This window comes from Xiphophorus couchianus, chromosome 11 (genome assembly GCF_001444195.1).
Source record: "Xiphophorus couchianus chromosome 11, X_couchianus-1.0, whole genome shotgun sequence".
Classification (NCBI taxonomy): Eukaryota; Metazoa; Chordata; class Actinopteri; order Cyprinodontiformes; family Poeciliidae; genus Xiphophorus; species Xiphophorus couchianus.
In genome coordinates, this window is record NC_040238.1 from 13,755,530 (window position 1) to 13,771,203 (window position 15,674).

At 43.3% G+C, this 15,674-nt stretch overlaps 2 protein-coding genes across 2 annotated transcripts; one reads left to right on the plus strand and one right to left on the minus strand.

Moving 5' to 3' along the window:
• The first annotated feature begins 1,256 nt into the window (after window positions 1–1,256).
• Window positions 1,257–13,326, plus strand: fam53c (family with sequence similarity 53 member C). The gene is made up of 5 exons (XM_028031828.1): window positions 1,257–1,739; window positions 4,162–4,509; window positions 4,588–4,645; window positions 7,323–8,317; window positions 8,667–13,326. Exons 3-5 carry the CDS (start codon window positions 4,639–4,641, stop codon window positions 8,952–8,954), a joined length of 1,290 nt encoding a protein of 429 aa, XP_027887629.1. The 5' UTR covers window positions 1,257–1,739; window positions 4,162–4,509; window positions 4,588–4,638; the 3' UTR covers window positions 8,955–13,326.
• LOC114153345 (heat shock protein beta-11-like) lies at window positions 13,199–14,851 on the minus strand. The gene has a single exon (XM_028031829.1). The coding sequence runs from the start codon at window positions 14,834–14,836 to the stop codon at window positions 14,138–14,140; it is 699 nt and encodes a 232-aa protein (XP_027887630.1). The 5' UTR covers window positions 14,837–14,851; the 3' UTR covers window positions 13,199–14,137.
• Window positions 14,852–15,674: the final 823 nt, after the last annotated feature.

Here is a 15,674-nt window from a genome sequence, read left to right on the forward strand (position 1 = left end):
TTTCTTTTGGTCAGAAATGGATCATTTAGATTTTTTTCCCCTCCAAGTTAGAAGATCTGAGCTAGATTTTTGCAGAGGCCTCGTTGGAGCAGTCACCCAGGGCCTCACATTTTTGGGGCGGCTCAAAAGATTTGGCATGTACAAACTTTAAAACTCAGAGCAGCTCACACGAAGTGTTTTAATGTTACAGTTCTATAAATGTATACAACACTGAAATATTTGAACTTAAATATTTCAGTGTTGAACGTGGAGCTATTTCAGGTGGGGCATTTTGCTGTTGTGTTGGCCTAGCTATCAATGTACTGTATTTTTTTATTTTATTGAAGTTAATTTCAGAGTCTAAAATCATATTAAATTATCCACAAAACAATGAACATTTTTAACTGAAAAACATTTTTGCTGCTAAATTATTGAATAAGCAGACATGAGCAGAACATGACAGATATTTATAGTTGTAATCTGTTCTTCAGGTTCTTTAAGCATCAGATTGGAGCAAAGTGTTTTCTTATACAGTATGTTCATCTTTCTGGTGTTTCAAGAAGATCACTCATGGAGCTTCTTTAAAACTGTAGACTCTGACATTAGCTGCTACATGTTAGTATTGAGATGCTATTTTAGGCTGAAATAGCTTTGCTGATAGGCTAACGCCTTTTAGCACAACTTGAACACAACAGTATTCTTTTCCAGTCTCCAATCAGATCGCTTAGAAGCAGAAATTAACCCCTGGTGTGCCGAGAGAAGACACTTTGTCGGCCATTGCTGTTAACAAATGTCGCTTGTGCGTCAGATTTACGGGTGTACCAGAAACATGCAAATACAAGGGTTATTTAAAAACCTTTGTTTGCACAACGCAATTAATTTCATTAAAATCTATGTAATTAATCAAAATAAAAGTGTTTAAGTCCCAGACCATATTATTTTTTCTTTGGTTTGGGCACCAAAACAGGTTTTAGCCCATGGGCCCTGTCCTTCTAAGTTCAGCCCTGCAGCATAGGATGCCTGATCCACCTGCTTAGGAGCATTTCCGACCTTTTTTCATGTGTTATGAGTTTTTCCTGGCTCTGTTTTGATCTGTAATGTGTATTTTAGAAGCTCTGAAGGTGGGAGGTGTGTGTCTGCAGAGACAGGTGGAGGTGTTCAGATACGGACAGGTGAGGGTGGAGGTGCTGAGCTGCAGGACTGTGATTTCTGCAGGCTTGTCCTTTAACCACAGCCTCCAGAAGGATCAGAGCTGCTGCTGTAAACAAGCTGCTGTCGGCCTGGGAACTACAGCTCCCATCATCCCCTGCGCTGCGGGCTTGTTTTGGTCCAGCTGGATTATTTTTTATTTCTGCAGGATTTCTGGCCTAATGTTCGGCTGTTTGCGGTCTGCAGAGGCTGGAGGAGTAAAATAAGAGAAGAGGAGCAGGTGCTGATGATGAAGCATGAAGCATCGCTCCTCCTCCTCCTCCTTCTCCTCCTCCTCCTCCTCCTCCTCCTCTTCATCCTCGTCCTGGCACCGTAAATGTTATTTATGAATGCCCGCCGCTCACGGGCGTGTGCGCGCAGGATTTCCATTATTATGCTGGATAATTAGGAGACATCGCGCTGAGATCAGAACCGAGCTGCGGGTCGGTACCGGAGCCGAGCGACATCGTTCGTGCTTTGATTCATTTCGGTGGGTTCGGTGCCGCTGCTCCTCGGTAATACTGGGTCAATACACCGAGCACCGGAACCGCCTCACTTCGACACCAGACCAGGTAAGCTGCCGCTGGGACCCGGGAGGAGGGGGGACGACTGCATGTTCGGTTCGGTCGTGGTTCGGGTCGGTCTGAGGCGTGCTTCCCTCCCGTGTCTCCGCTAAGGGGCTCCACGGACCGGCCTGTGTGTGCCAGCAGCGCCGCTGTGACCATCCAGGCTGGCGGGGAGGCAGCAGGCCTGTAGCCGAGCATCAGCGGAGGATCTCCGCTTGTTTATTCAGGCTGTGCCGCTAACAGCGCCGTTAGCTGCCGCTAGCTGGGCTCTGGTTGCTGCTGTTACCCCCGTTTAGCCCCCTCGATGCACCCCATTACCCCCAACACCTAATTAGTCTTCCCATTCGGCCTCCTATTTACCCCCATTATTATTACCCAGTAGCCCCCAGTTAGCCCTTGTATTACTGTTACCCCTTCTATTACCCCCATACACCCTATAGTTTTATTTTAGACCCACTACCCCACACCACCACCCCCATATTTGCCCCTATAATTCCCAGTAAGCCCTCCCTTAGTGTTACCCCCTCTGTTGGCCACCCTGTTACCCCTGTACCCTATAACCCATTAGCCATTGTCACCCCCAGTTTACTCCTGTTAATGTTACCCCCTATGTTAGCCACTCCATTAGCCTTTATTACCTATTTCTTAGCTATGTAGTTAGTGCCTGTTACCCTGAAATACCCCATTTGACCCTCGTACCCCTCTTTTAGCCCCATTTGCCCTTTCAGTTGCGCTTGTTAATCCTCCTTCTGTTCAGTCACCCCCACTTTGAATCACTCAATTAGTCCCTGTTACTCTCAATTAACCCCTATGGTATTTCCCCTCTGTTAACCATCCCATCAGTTTTTATTACCCCTCTGGTAGCTATGTAGTTAACCCTGTTTCCCTAAAATACCCCATTTTGCCCTCCTACCCCTCTTTTACCCAACCCATTAGCTTATTAGTGGCATTGTCTGTTAGTAGGTACCGGCAGTCAATTTTTTTTGTTTAGATTTTTAGTACTCTAAATGCATTTTTCTATTAAGTGTATTACCAGAAAAGAGCCTGAAGAAATTTCAGCCCATTATGTCTAACGGTTTTTGAGATTTTGGGGGATATGTGTACCTTTCCACAAACCCACCTTTGAGTAGAAAAAGATTGGATTTTTGGAAGCCGATTACTTAAAAATAAATCAATTTGACACTTATTTGTAATGACATTCTTTAAATACATATAAATCATATTGCAAAACATGAAAATGCACAATATAAATAGCTTACTTTAAAAATGAAGGTTCTTTAAAAAATATATTTAGAAAAATAAAACAAATTTCAATATTGACCCTAATAGCAGACATGGCATTTTTGGGATACCATATTAAAAACTATATGTTGAAACCAAGCCCCAAAAGCTATTTGCCCAGTTTACTATGTGGTCTTAACAGGCTCAATTTTTTGCAGGGGTTGGGACTGTTTAAAAAAGAATTATTAGGCTGCAAAAATGCTTCCATAGCTAATTTAACTGATGGAAAAAAAATTCAAAAATTGACAAAATTGAGTATTTTGTAACCACTCCCCAAATTAGTATTTTTCATCAGATTTTAATAAAACTTCTCTACTACAGATAAATTAGGCTGCTGAATAAAATAAAGGCCTCCATTTTTGGCCATCTTTAATAGTTTCTTTGTTAGTGCTGGTAGGAAATGGGGATTTTTTGTTTGTTTTTAAAAAAATCTAATTTTAGAGAATTTTTGACTTAGACCAAAATGTTTATTTTTTATGCATTTCATTGAAACTTACTTCCTAGATGTCAACAAGGCTGCTGCATGAGATAAAAACATTTATTTATGGCTATTTTTAGTAGTTTTTTGTATACTGGTGGCAGAAAATAGAGTTGTTTTTTTATTATTTCTTTTATTTTGGAAAATGCATTATTTTCTTTTCCGACTTTGACTGTTTTCTCAGTCAGAGTCCGAGGAAACAGACTCTGACTCTACCTACTGTTAGCCACTTGCCAATCTTCATTCTGTCCAATTAAGCCACCCCTTCAGCCACTCTGTTAGCCCCCTTTTAAAATGACCTCTTTTACTTCCCCTTTGATGCCCCTTTTTTGTTACCCCTTCATTTAAGCCCCATTAGCACCCCACTACTCCATCCGCCTCTAGGGCCACAGTTGGATCCAGATAGAGGGACACTTGAGGGGAACCGTTGGATTCGACTCTATGGGAATCATTACATCTGATTCTAGCATAGCTAGCTGTTGCATCATGGTTTAGTTGTAGCATGGTCTTGTAGGGTCTGCGGTTAATTTGCATAGCATTGTTTTTAAACTATTTGTAACATTCTTTATCATTGTTTGTTTGTTTCATTGGCTGAGGAAAAGCATTGATGAATTCAGCTTCTAGTTTGATTCTTCAATGCTAACTTGAACGTGTGTTTCTCTTCGCGAGGTGTGTTCCCAGGGCAACAGGTGAATGATGATGCCCTTGTGATAGTGGGTGGGGCTGCATGGGCCTGAGGGGGTAAGGAGGCGGAGTCTCTGCCTTAAGCCCCTCCCCTCTCCTTCCTGCCACGGACCAAACAGACGGGAAAAACACGGCCAGAGCTCTCCCTTCCCTCTTCCTCCTCCCCCTCTCTCCTCCCTGTTCTTACCCCCTCCTGACCCCACCTTTCCCCCGCCGCCCTCCCCTGTCTCCCCCCTTGGCCGCTGCCACCATGCTGTGGTCTCGCTGCTGGTGGAGAGCCTGAGGAAACAGACTCTGGCAGGCGACCCTGCTCAGCCGGGGGACTACTACCTGGTGAGGCACTCAGCCAGAGAAACCCAGATGAACATTCAGATCCAAGAGTTTTGCTGACACCAAAGCTTTTTCTTTCAGTCCCTGCTGGACCCGAAAACCCTCCCAGAGTGCTGGCCCCCAGATGGCTTGATGCCTGGTGAGTGTTTGGCCGAGGTGGCAGCCCGCTGTTCAGGCAGGAGGTTTAAGAAGTACTAGATTATTTTAGCAATCGAGTATTTATCGACTATTCTGGCAATTAGTTTTTTTATTTTTAAGCAGTTTTGAGTAGTGCTGAGCAATATGAATTTATCATGGTATTTTGTGGTATTGTGATAACACTAAAAGCGACAATAAGAACTATTTATTACATCTGTTTCAGCTAACCTTAAGACTGTAACTGTCACAGCAATTACAGCCCCACAAACACGAATATTGCTCTTTAAAAACATTCCCATCTGTGATATGAGAAATGTGACTTATATCACACTTAACAGTAACTGCATTTTCAAATTCTTTGGTATTTATTGATGTTTTTATTGTGAAGAAAATAGTAAAACTAACAAACCCGACAATAAGAACAGTTTTGGAAAGTTTTAAACATAATTAATTACAATGTGACATAAGAACCATAAATAAAAATTCGTATAAAATATTTATTACGATACAAAAATGTCCACCACTAGTTATGAGCACAGCAGCGAAACCTTAAACTGCTAACATGTTGAGTAAGTTACTCAACATATTGTTGCTAAGCAACCAATAAGTGAGTTGCTAGGCAACCAATAAGTGAGTTGCTAGGCAACCAGTAAGCGAGTTGCTAGGCAACCAAATAATGAGTGAGTTATCTGAAGCCACCCAGCTAGCTTAACTGGCTGTGAGAGTTTGAGCAACTAATGTCTATATTTCCCAGAATACCGTGCGGTTCCTGATTGGAGTTCTGTGAATATCCCATTTGTTGAATATTCTGTCAAATGTCATATCTGTAGATCTTGATCACGTGTATATTGTGATATATATTGTTATTGATTAGTAGTCCAGCCAATCAGAGTTGCTAGGCCAATCAGAATGCCGGACCAGGCGTCACTTCTGTGGAGAGAAAAATAACAGAGAAAACAGAGTTAGTAGTTAAAATAACAGCAAACTGGAGAGTAGTAGGAAGAAAAATCAGAGTGAGGAGACAGAGGAAGGAAGGTATGGCAGAAAACTGTCATGGTTGCTTTAAAGATTTCTGCTTATTTAGGTTATTACACAGTGTTCCAAATTATTGTACAAATTGGATTTAAGTGTCAAAGATTACATTTTTTGGTTTTAGATGGTATTTGTGTGTCAGGGCTCTTTGAATCACTATAATTAATTTCAGAGAGCTGGTTGATTAGTTTGTCTGCTGAGCTCAATTAAAGGAAATCTACTTAATAAGGATGTTCCACATTATTAAGCAGGCCACAGGTTTCAAGCAATATAGGAAAGAGAAAGGATCTCTGCTGACGAAAATCATCAGCTAGTGTAGTGCCGTATGACAAGGTATGAAAACATTAGATATTTAATGAAAACTGAAGCGTTATTGTACTGAGAAGAGATTTGTGGCTGATTCAGAACAAAAATGGGTTTTTACAGATAAAGGCTTAATGAGGAAGGCTTCTGTTAGACACATTAATCTGATTAAGAGAGCAGCTGTTAAAATGCCCTAACAAAACAGCAAACAGTTATTTGAAGCTGCTGGAGCCTCTGGAACCTCAAGGTGGAGGATCCTCCAGAGACTTGCGGTGAACGAACCTACTATTGGGCCCCTAACTAGAGCTGACAAGCAGAAACGGTGGCAGTGGGCCCAGCCGTACATGAAGATTAGTTTTCAAATAGACTTGTTCACTGATGACTGCTGTGCAACCCTGGATGGTCCAGATGGACGCAGTAGTGGATTAGTGGTGGATGGCCACCACATCCCAACACGGCAAGGAGGTGGTGGAGTCATTTTTTGGACCTAAATCATGGGGAAAGAATCATTGGTCGGCCCCTTCAGAGTCCCTGAAGGTGTGAAAATGACCACAGCAAAGTATATGGACTTTCTGACTGATCGCTTTCTTTCATGGTTCAAAAAGAAGAGCCGTACCTTCAGTAGCAAAATCATCTTTATGCATCACAATGCACCATCTCATGCTGCAAGGAATATCACTGTCATTGGCTGCTATGGGCATAAAAGGGGAGAAACTCATGGTGTGACCTCTGACCTCAACCCTATTGAGAACCTTTGGAGTTTCCTCAAGCAGAAGATCTGAGGGTGGAATGCAGTTCATATCAAACCAGCAGCTGTGGGAAGGTTTTCTGACATCCTGCTAAGAAATTCAAGCAGAAACTTTCCACAAACTCACAAGTTCAATGGATGCAAGAATTGAGCTGTGATATCAAAGAAGGTCCAATGTTAACATGTAACTCAGTCTGTTATGATATTCTTGATTGAAATAGCTTTTGATTTTAGTACATTTAATGCTGCACATTCAAAGAATGACCGTGTGCAGTTCTTTATAATCCATAAAATGTTTAGAAAATCTGCTGTGCATAATAATTTGGAACAGTGCATTTTGAGTTTTTTATTTCTGAAAAAAAAATACTGTTCTCATGGGGAGCTTTGTTCAGTAAAATTTGATTTATACTGTAATAGTTCATCACTTGAAAATTGTACTGACCATCATTTGCATTGACCATTTAAGAAAATCTGAGAAAATATGACTTGTATAATAATTTGGAACACGGTGTATTATTAGTTAACTTTGTAGCATGAATTAAACCTAAAATGAAATTCATCTCAGTAGAATCACTTCCTGTTTGTGTTTCCTCAGAGAGCAGCTACTGGCAGCTCTGCCCTCCCTCTAAGACCAGCCTGCAGGGGGGGTTTCTGAGCTCTAGTTTCCCCCCCGGTCCCTTGCCCCTGGTGCCCCCCAATGCCCACCTTCAGGAGGCCGGCGACCCCTTGGAGGGCGGCCCCTCTGAGCCCCAGCGACCTCTGGCACCCAGCACCTCGGCGTCAGAGCTGTCCCTGTCTGGGGCGGCGGCGGCGCCCCCCCCGGGGCCTGGACCACCCCCTCCGCCACCACCGCCCCCCAAGCGCCACTGCCGCTCGCTGTCGGTACCGGAGGACCTATCGCGTTGCCGCTACACCTGGCGGCCCAGCGCTTCTCGCGTCTGGACTCCCGTCAGCCGCCAGCAGTGCCTCGGCGGCACGGGCGGAGGCGTGGCGGGCGGGGGCGTGGCGGTGGCAGCAGGGGGTATGGGCATGGCGGGGGGCGGAGCCTGCCCGCTGCGTGCCCCCAGCTCCTCTCTGACCTCGTCGCTGCACTCCTCTTCCAGCCCCACCTTCTTCAGCCTGGCGCTGTCGCCGGACTCCCCATTGCCATGGAGCTTCCCCTGGGACCCCAGTGAGGCGGCGGCAGGGGGTGGAGCCTGCTGCTGCTTTTTTCCCTCCCCCTCCTCCTGCTCGTCATCGCCCTCCCCCCTTCACCCGCCTCCGCCCCCCCAGCGGCGCTTCTCCCTCTCACCGGTGCTCATCAGAGACTCGGCCACCTCCACCTTCCTTCCTCCACCTCCGGTCCCCAGCCAGGCGGCACCGCCCCCGCCGGGCTACGCCACTGGCGCTGCCGCTGGGGGGCCGGTACCTCCCTCGCCCTCTTCTGCCTGCAGCACGCCGTCTTCTCTCCGCCGCAGTCTCCCGCCGCAGCTGCCCCGCTGCCACTCGCAGCCCTGTGACCTACTGCTGCTGAAGCCGGGCTTGAAGCGGCGCCGCGATCCCGACCGACCCTGCGCCCGGCCCGTCCTCGACTTCACCAAGATGACGCAGGTAGCCGATTGGTTGGCCTAATAATACAAATTTATTTTTATGACTTTATTCTCATGCTGTTACAACTTTATGCTGGTATTATTTTATTCTTGTGTTATTACGACTTTTATTATGTTATCAGGACTTTGTCTTATTATCACATCTTTATTCTCACTACGTCTTATCGTATTACGACTATTCTAATTATGACTTTCTTCTCGTATTATTATAACTTTAATGCAGTGCTTAGCCCCTTGCTTACATCTTTGCTTAGTGTCTTTAACGAGTTTAGCACCATGTTTATCTCTATGTTTAGCTTCTTTTTTCCCACCGTGTTTAGCCCCTCGACTGCCTCCTTTCGTCCCTGCAGACACGCAGCATCGACCCGCAGTGCCTGGAGCGCGGCGGCGGTAGGTTAGCCTGTGGCGGCGATGTCTGCATGGGCATGGAGGCCTTTATGGGCGACTTTCGGGGCTCCTGCTCGCCTGCCGAGTGCCTGGGCCGCACCAGCATCGGGCCGCTGAGCGAGAGTGACGAGGAGTGCCGTGAGGACGATGAGGACGAAGAGGAGGAGGCGGAGGAGCGTGAGGCGGCACAGCAGGCCGTATTTGAGAGGGATTGTACAGAACTGGACCTGAACTTGATAGAAGAAAACTGACTTGTTGTAAATGAAGGCTGTTCTCTGTTTCTGTTTTCTAACTGAGTTTTATTTTGAAATGACCTGACCCCAGCCCTTCTTCCTGTCCCACCATCTTCTCAACACTCGGCGAGTTCTCGCCACCAATCAGCAGAGCTCTCAGGAACAACATCTTCTCCCATTGGACGAGCTGATTACTGGCAACAGTGATGATGTGGCGGCCGGCAGACCTGGACAGACTGGTCCGTTCCAGTTGGACCAGTACCAGCTGCGGTCCAGGTAACTTCCAACACGTCTGACAAGGCAAACGCGGTGCTGCAGTGGCCGACCCAGACGGTCCTGAACCGCCACAGAAACATAACCCAGAATAATCTTCACACCAAAGATGAAATGAAACATAAATACTCTCATAGATATAAAGAATTAGATGAGTTCTGATCTGAAATAGAGATTAAAAAGTTAGTTTTGCATTTAATAACAATCAAGAGTCCAAAAAATAATTTAATCACGAGGGCCTTTAAATGATGAAAAACCTGCAGATTTCTGAATTTAAATTCCTCCAAAAACAAATGATTTTCCGTTGCTGCAGTCATGTGACCCGGTCGTGGTGATGCGTTCAGGGTTGCTGCGGCCGCGCCTGTCAGTCGTCGCTGAGGGCAAAAAGCCACTGATGCTGTTGTTCAGCCGAGTGTTCGCACATTCCTGCTGTACACAACTGTCACTGAAGACACTACAACTGAGTGTGTGTGTGTGCGTGTGTGTGTGACATCACACCCTGCTGGTCATGTGACCTGTGTTTAGATTGAATCCAATGGATTTCCTTGTGTTTGTGTTTTAATTAAAATTGTTCAGTCATCTAGGTTTGGGTTAAACCATAAAAAACGGCTCTAGTTATTTTCTGTTGAGTGAAGCAGAAACTTTAACTCATCTCCAGTTTTAGGCTCTGTAATCTTGCCACAAAAACAACAAATTAAGAAATAATGGAAATATATAAATACAAACTGAGAATTAACTTTGGATTCAAAAAGGAACTTGGAAAAAAAAACTTTAGGTTGCAATGAAATGCAAATTACAGCCATGAATCTGTTAAATTTGGCATAAAAGAAGGTGAATCTGGGATTTAAATGAACATGGAGAGTTTTAATCTCCATCAGAAAAATTAATCCCAACGAACAACGTCCCTCAAGTTTTCAGTGAAAGACTTCAGCAGGTTTATTACTGGAGTCTTACTGGTTTGGTGAAATAATTTTGATTTAAAACTATAAATTTTTACACAGAGGTGTTTTTGTTTTAACTGGTAAATCTTAAATGTAATGTCAGCCACTGCCAATAGAGGGCAATACAAATATTTAATATTATTGTTGTAACTTTATTTGTCTGTGTTGAATCCAAATATAAGCTGAAAATGGCAGAAGAAACAAATTTTTTCAGTTGGTTTCAAAATCTGAGTCACACAAATGAACAATCCAGGCTGAACTGTGATTAGTTAATCTGACAGAACCACTTAATCTGGATTCAATCTGAGCACTGAGAAGTCACAGAAACTGTTAAACATTTTAGTTTCACTGGTCGTTTGAGCTGATTGTTTCACATCCTGCCAGGTTTATGACGTTGTTTTCACCCGTTAGAGTTGGATAATCCAGCCCAGTTGCTCTTTAGCAGCTTTTCCATTAGCTTTGACGCATAAAACGGACACAGTGATTTTATTTCCCTTTTTTGGGTTTTGATCAACTCAGAAAAAAAATCCAATGATAAAGATGATTTTTGATATAAGAAAGAACAGAATATGATGTATTTCAGCATCTGAGATTGGGAAACGCCCTTAAATGTATCAAAACAAGATTTTATACCGTTTTCAAGCCGAAGCTGTTTAGAGGCTGGTTGGTGGATTATCAGCGTTCTGCTGTGGCTACTTTACTGTTAAACTTTTATAAATAATTTAAACCTAACATCATCTGTGTGTCTGTGTGCTATGAAGCATCTCTGCCCTCCAAAGATCCACATAGCAGTTATAAACTGGGCTGAAACTCGGAATATAGTCCAGTCATTTCATGACAATGATCTGAAAAAAGAATATAAAAATTTGTCAATGCGCTAATGCTAATTTGCATTAGCGCATTGGCGCTTTTATATCAGTTGGAAAATGTGATTCTGTGTGTTTGGGATAAATCAACATTTAATTGTATATTTATCCATTTTATAATTTAAATTACAATTTATCCTTAAATTATCACACACCTTGTCGATTTTTTTCCCCAACAGTTAAAAGCAGGCCTTTTTGTTAGACCAGTAGAGTTGGTGATCATTTAATTGCATAAGGAATGAGGAAAAATTTTCGGCGTGCAGTTGCTGCTTTCTGCCTTTGTAGGGCAGTGTTGCTACCTGAATGTCTGGGTTGTGTGTGTGAGGTGGTTAATTTCTGCCTGCTGTGGGCTCCTAATTTAAAACACTTAAAGGAACAGTTCAATGTTTTTAGGAACAGTTTAGCCTCATGTTTGTGCCTAAGCTTTGAATCCTGGAGTGGAGGCGTGATCAGTGGAGCTAGAAGGGTCTTCCATGAGTTTTCATGCAGCATCCATATCATTTAATCCCAACTATAACTTGAAGCATGAAATCATCTCTACTCCACCTCTCTACAGCTGATTGCAGTCTTTCAGGTTCATCTTAGCTGAGAAGGTCGTAAACACATCTGGAAGCTAACGACTGTCTGCTGCCTTTATAAAAACTTTCATTTACATCTTTATGACTTTTTTTATTTGCCATACATGGACAATGATGTGACCATAGAGTATTAGCACAGACATTGGCCTGTTTGCTAAATAATATTAGCAAAACTGAAGGCAACTATATTACCATCCTTTAATGAAAAACATGATCAGCTAGTGGTTTTTTGGGCATCAGGAGGATGGAAATGCGTTACTTCGAGGCTGTCTATCCACCGTGGCTAGATTAGCAGATTAGCATTGGCACAAATCTAAATGAGATTATTTATCAAAATGTTGAACTACTCCTTTAAGATAATATTGCATTTAAAATTAAACCTGTATTTTGCTGTAAAATAAGGAATTGTAAATGTTAAGGCAGCGGTGAAATACAGACGAGGTTTAACTGAACTCATGAAGTAATTACAAAGTGAGCAGAGTTTCCTCATGTAACATTTATTTACTGTATCTGAGATACTTTCCCTCAAATGCTGAAGTAAAACCTGAACACATAAATTAAACAAAACGTGTCAGAAGGCGGTCTCATAGTCACAAGGAGTCATGGACGGTCCCTGGAAGACGGGTCTGGTCATGGCATCCCCGTAAAACACAGAGTCCTCAATCGGTGGATAAAGGACCGCTTAGTGTCCCCATAAAACACAGAGTCCTCGATCGGTGGGTAGAGGAACGCTTAGTGTTCCCATAAAACAGAGTCCTCGATCGAAACAGAAATATCAAACATCCCTGTAAGTCAAGCCGTTTTCAAACTTTAGAGACATTTTTCTAACTGCTTGCGGTTAGCCTCCCTATGTTTTTGCTTTTGCACCAAGAGGTCCACTTCTCAGAGATTTAATTACTGAAGGAGAATATATTTGTTCCAACTGTTAGCATGGGCTGAATGGTCAGCCATCACTGCATTCAGTGCAGTATAGTCCTTTTTTTCCTATTTATAAAACAATGCAGTAAAGTTTAGTTGGTAAAAAGTTTTCTATCAAAGGAAACTGCAGATTGTATTGAGTCAATTCCTCCTGCTGAAGAAGCATATGGTTACATTCAGAAGGAAAACCCCGTTTAGGATTGCATTTATTTCTGTACTTCCTGGAGTGCGCGACACAATGCAACGTCCCAATAAAACCCAATAACTTAGAGAAAAGACTTTTATGACAGGAACTCATCATTAGAAGATCCAATGTCTTCATTTCTTATGTTATCTGCATTCACCCTCTTGTCTTCATCCACCCGGTCTGTTTCTGTTAAATATCATGCATAGCATCCAGCATAAGCCTTAACTGAGCGTATTCTGTTATCCTGTAACCACAACATTTAAAAGAATAAAGGGAAACGAATAAACCAACAGAACAAAAGGAAAATGTGTACTGTAGCTGTTAATTTTTTTAGTCCTTCTGTTGATCATTTTCTGCTGTTTTTTCTTAATATTTCTAATCTGATGTCTGAACGCAGTAAAGGTGTCGACATGAAGACATCGAGTTGGAAAACCGTGTTGTTTCCATAAGGATGAGGAGTAGTCATGTATAGTTAGTGAAGAGTCTCAGACATCTCCTGTCTTTTAGAAATGTTTTTTATTGTACGTGATTTACCAGAAAAGACAAATGTCAACATGACAATTTGAAAAGCAGTTTGTGAATAAATTAAGTTTACTGAGAATTATTTTACAAGGAAAGTGGAAAAAATGGTGTCCTGTGTTTTATTTTCCTCTCCCGTTTTGCTGATATGCTGGGTTTGGTTTCTTCCATCTGGGTTCTATTCATCACGGTCCAATGTCTCCACTCTGGTCTCATCAGTCCAGAGGACATTGTCCTAGAAGTCTTTGCAGGACTGATACGCTCAGTCCTGCCGTCATCTTGTTTCTAGAGAGAAGAGGCTTTCTTCTTCAACTCTTTCAAGCAGCCATATAAGTTATTTGTCTTGATCTTTAACCTTATCCTGCTAACTGAGACCTGCAGAGATGAGCTCATATATCTGAGCATCCTGGAAATGACCTTTGACCCTCGCCAGGTTGATGAACAGCAATGGTTGCTTCTCTGACCCTAGTTTGTGTCAGGAGGTCAACAGAGTTTTGATGTGAAATGTTAAAACATGACTGAAATTATTTACAAACAAAAACAAAGATCCTACATGAAGAACTTCTTTATTTCACTAAATTTAAAATAAAAACACTAATATCAAACTGCTCTGAGGTCAGAAGAACAAAGGATTAACCAGCTCATAGACCTGCTATCAACAGATGCTTCACTGATGGTAGGTTTTCAGATTATAGACAAAAATATCTAAAAGTATAAAGATGAATAGATTTACATTTAAATTTAGAATGAATTTTTAATTTTATTTAGTGTTAAGTTAATATAATATTTGAAATTTTTATAATGGCTGTTTAGTTTTATAAAAGCAACAACTTTAAAGCTGTTAAAAATCAAAGTGCAATGAGAGAAACTTCCTGGCTCCTCCGGTAGATAGGTTATCTGTTGAGATTTGTCATTCTGTTCAGTTTTTCTCGGCTAGGCTGCTCTCTGCGGGGGGGCTGCTGTTCTCTGAGGTAATGGCAGAGGTGACGTTGATGGGGACGATTCGTTCTTTCCCGTCGCTTGGCGGTTTCTCCCGGGGTGCCTGGATCTGCAGCCGCCCCCCCACCAGCGAGCAGCTGACAGTCTCTGGGTCGACGCCGTTCGGCAGGTCAAACTCCTGCCTGAACTCCTGACACCTGTAGGAATAGGAGCCCTTTCCGTCCTCCTGCTTCTTCTCCGTTCTGCCGCTCACCCGCAGCTTCCTGCCGACCTGTTTAACGGACAGCTCCTGCGGGGCAAACTCGGCCGTGTCCAGACTCAGTGCGAACGTGTCACTGTCCTTCCCCAGCTCCTGGAAGGCGATGGGCCTCAAAGCCCCCGCAGAGCAGGAAGTCTGGTCGATCTCTTCGAAGATCTTCTGGTGCAGCCGCTCCATGTACTCCATGCTCTGCCTCATCTCCTGCATGTGGCGAATCATCTCCTGCTCCATTTGGAAGAAGAGCGGCCGGGTCTCGGGCCACAGGCTGCGGATGGGCCAGTGCAGCTCCAAGAAGGGCCTCATGGCAGCCGGAGTCGCCTGGAAGATGCTGGGACACAACATCCTGTCGGTCTGTTGGAGGCTGAGAGGATCTCTGATCTGCTGCTGCTTTGTCTGAGAGATGTCTGTCCCTGGTTGCATTTATACCCCAACACGCCTCAGCAGGAAGGTTCTAGATGCATTCCTCAGTGTGTGTGTGTGTGTGTGTGTGTGTTCAGCTGCTTAATACAGACTATGACCGAGTCCTGCAGCAGAAATAGAACAAAGCTGAGACGGTCGGCATGTGGCACATGTTTGCAGAGATTTCTTTATGAGGTTCATCACTCACAGAGGAACACACCCCGACCCAAACACCATTCTGACTCATAACTCCCGAATCAGCTTGGGACTCTCAACCAGAACCAGAGAAAATGTCCTGAAGAACTCCAAACCGGACAACTGCCCTCACAATAAGGGCTACACAAGTGTAAAACACTCACGGTCTCCTGTTTCCACTCACTTCTGAGGGCAACAGCATATCTGTTGGTCAACTTTTTTTATTCAGAAAACCTCATAAGATATTGCCTAGGTTTCTCTAGGAATGTTTGAAACCTTGTCATCAGACGTTTGAATGTATTTCTCTGAAGATGTTTGATTTTTCCCATCAGCTCAAGTGAATGACATGGCAGGTCTGGTTGCATTTGGTCGCCTTATATCGCTTTTACTTAGTTGAGTTCACTGTAAAAAGCATAATAGGATGTTGCACAGTCAACTGCACAAAGAGACAAAAATGCAAACTGAACTTGTCAGTTTATTGTAAACCTTTGATGAGGAAAGAAGACGGCAATAGCTAGTAACCATCAGTCATAATGACTGGCAGCCCTTGATGTATTCACAGATTTTCAGCTAAAGTGTTTTATGGGATAAGAAGATTAATGTTCATACACTTCATAAGTAAGAAAGAGACAATCAAATATTGTGTTGTGGAGAAGGTACGCAA

What these genes read in the sequence shown, in the direction of transcription:
- LOC114153345 (XM_028031829.1), bottom strand. Translation starts at nt 14,836, where the DNA reads ATGCAACCAGGGACAGACATCTCTCAGACAAAGCAGCAGCAGATCAGA.
- fam53c (XM_028031828.1), top strand. An exon ending in ACTTCACCAAGATGACGCAG is followed by an intron (nt 8,318 to 8,666) that starts GTAGCCGATTGG and finishes TCGTCCCTGCAG; the next exon opens with ACACGCAGCATCGACCCGCA.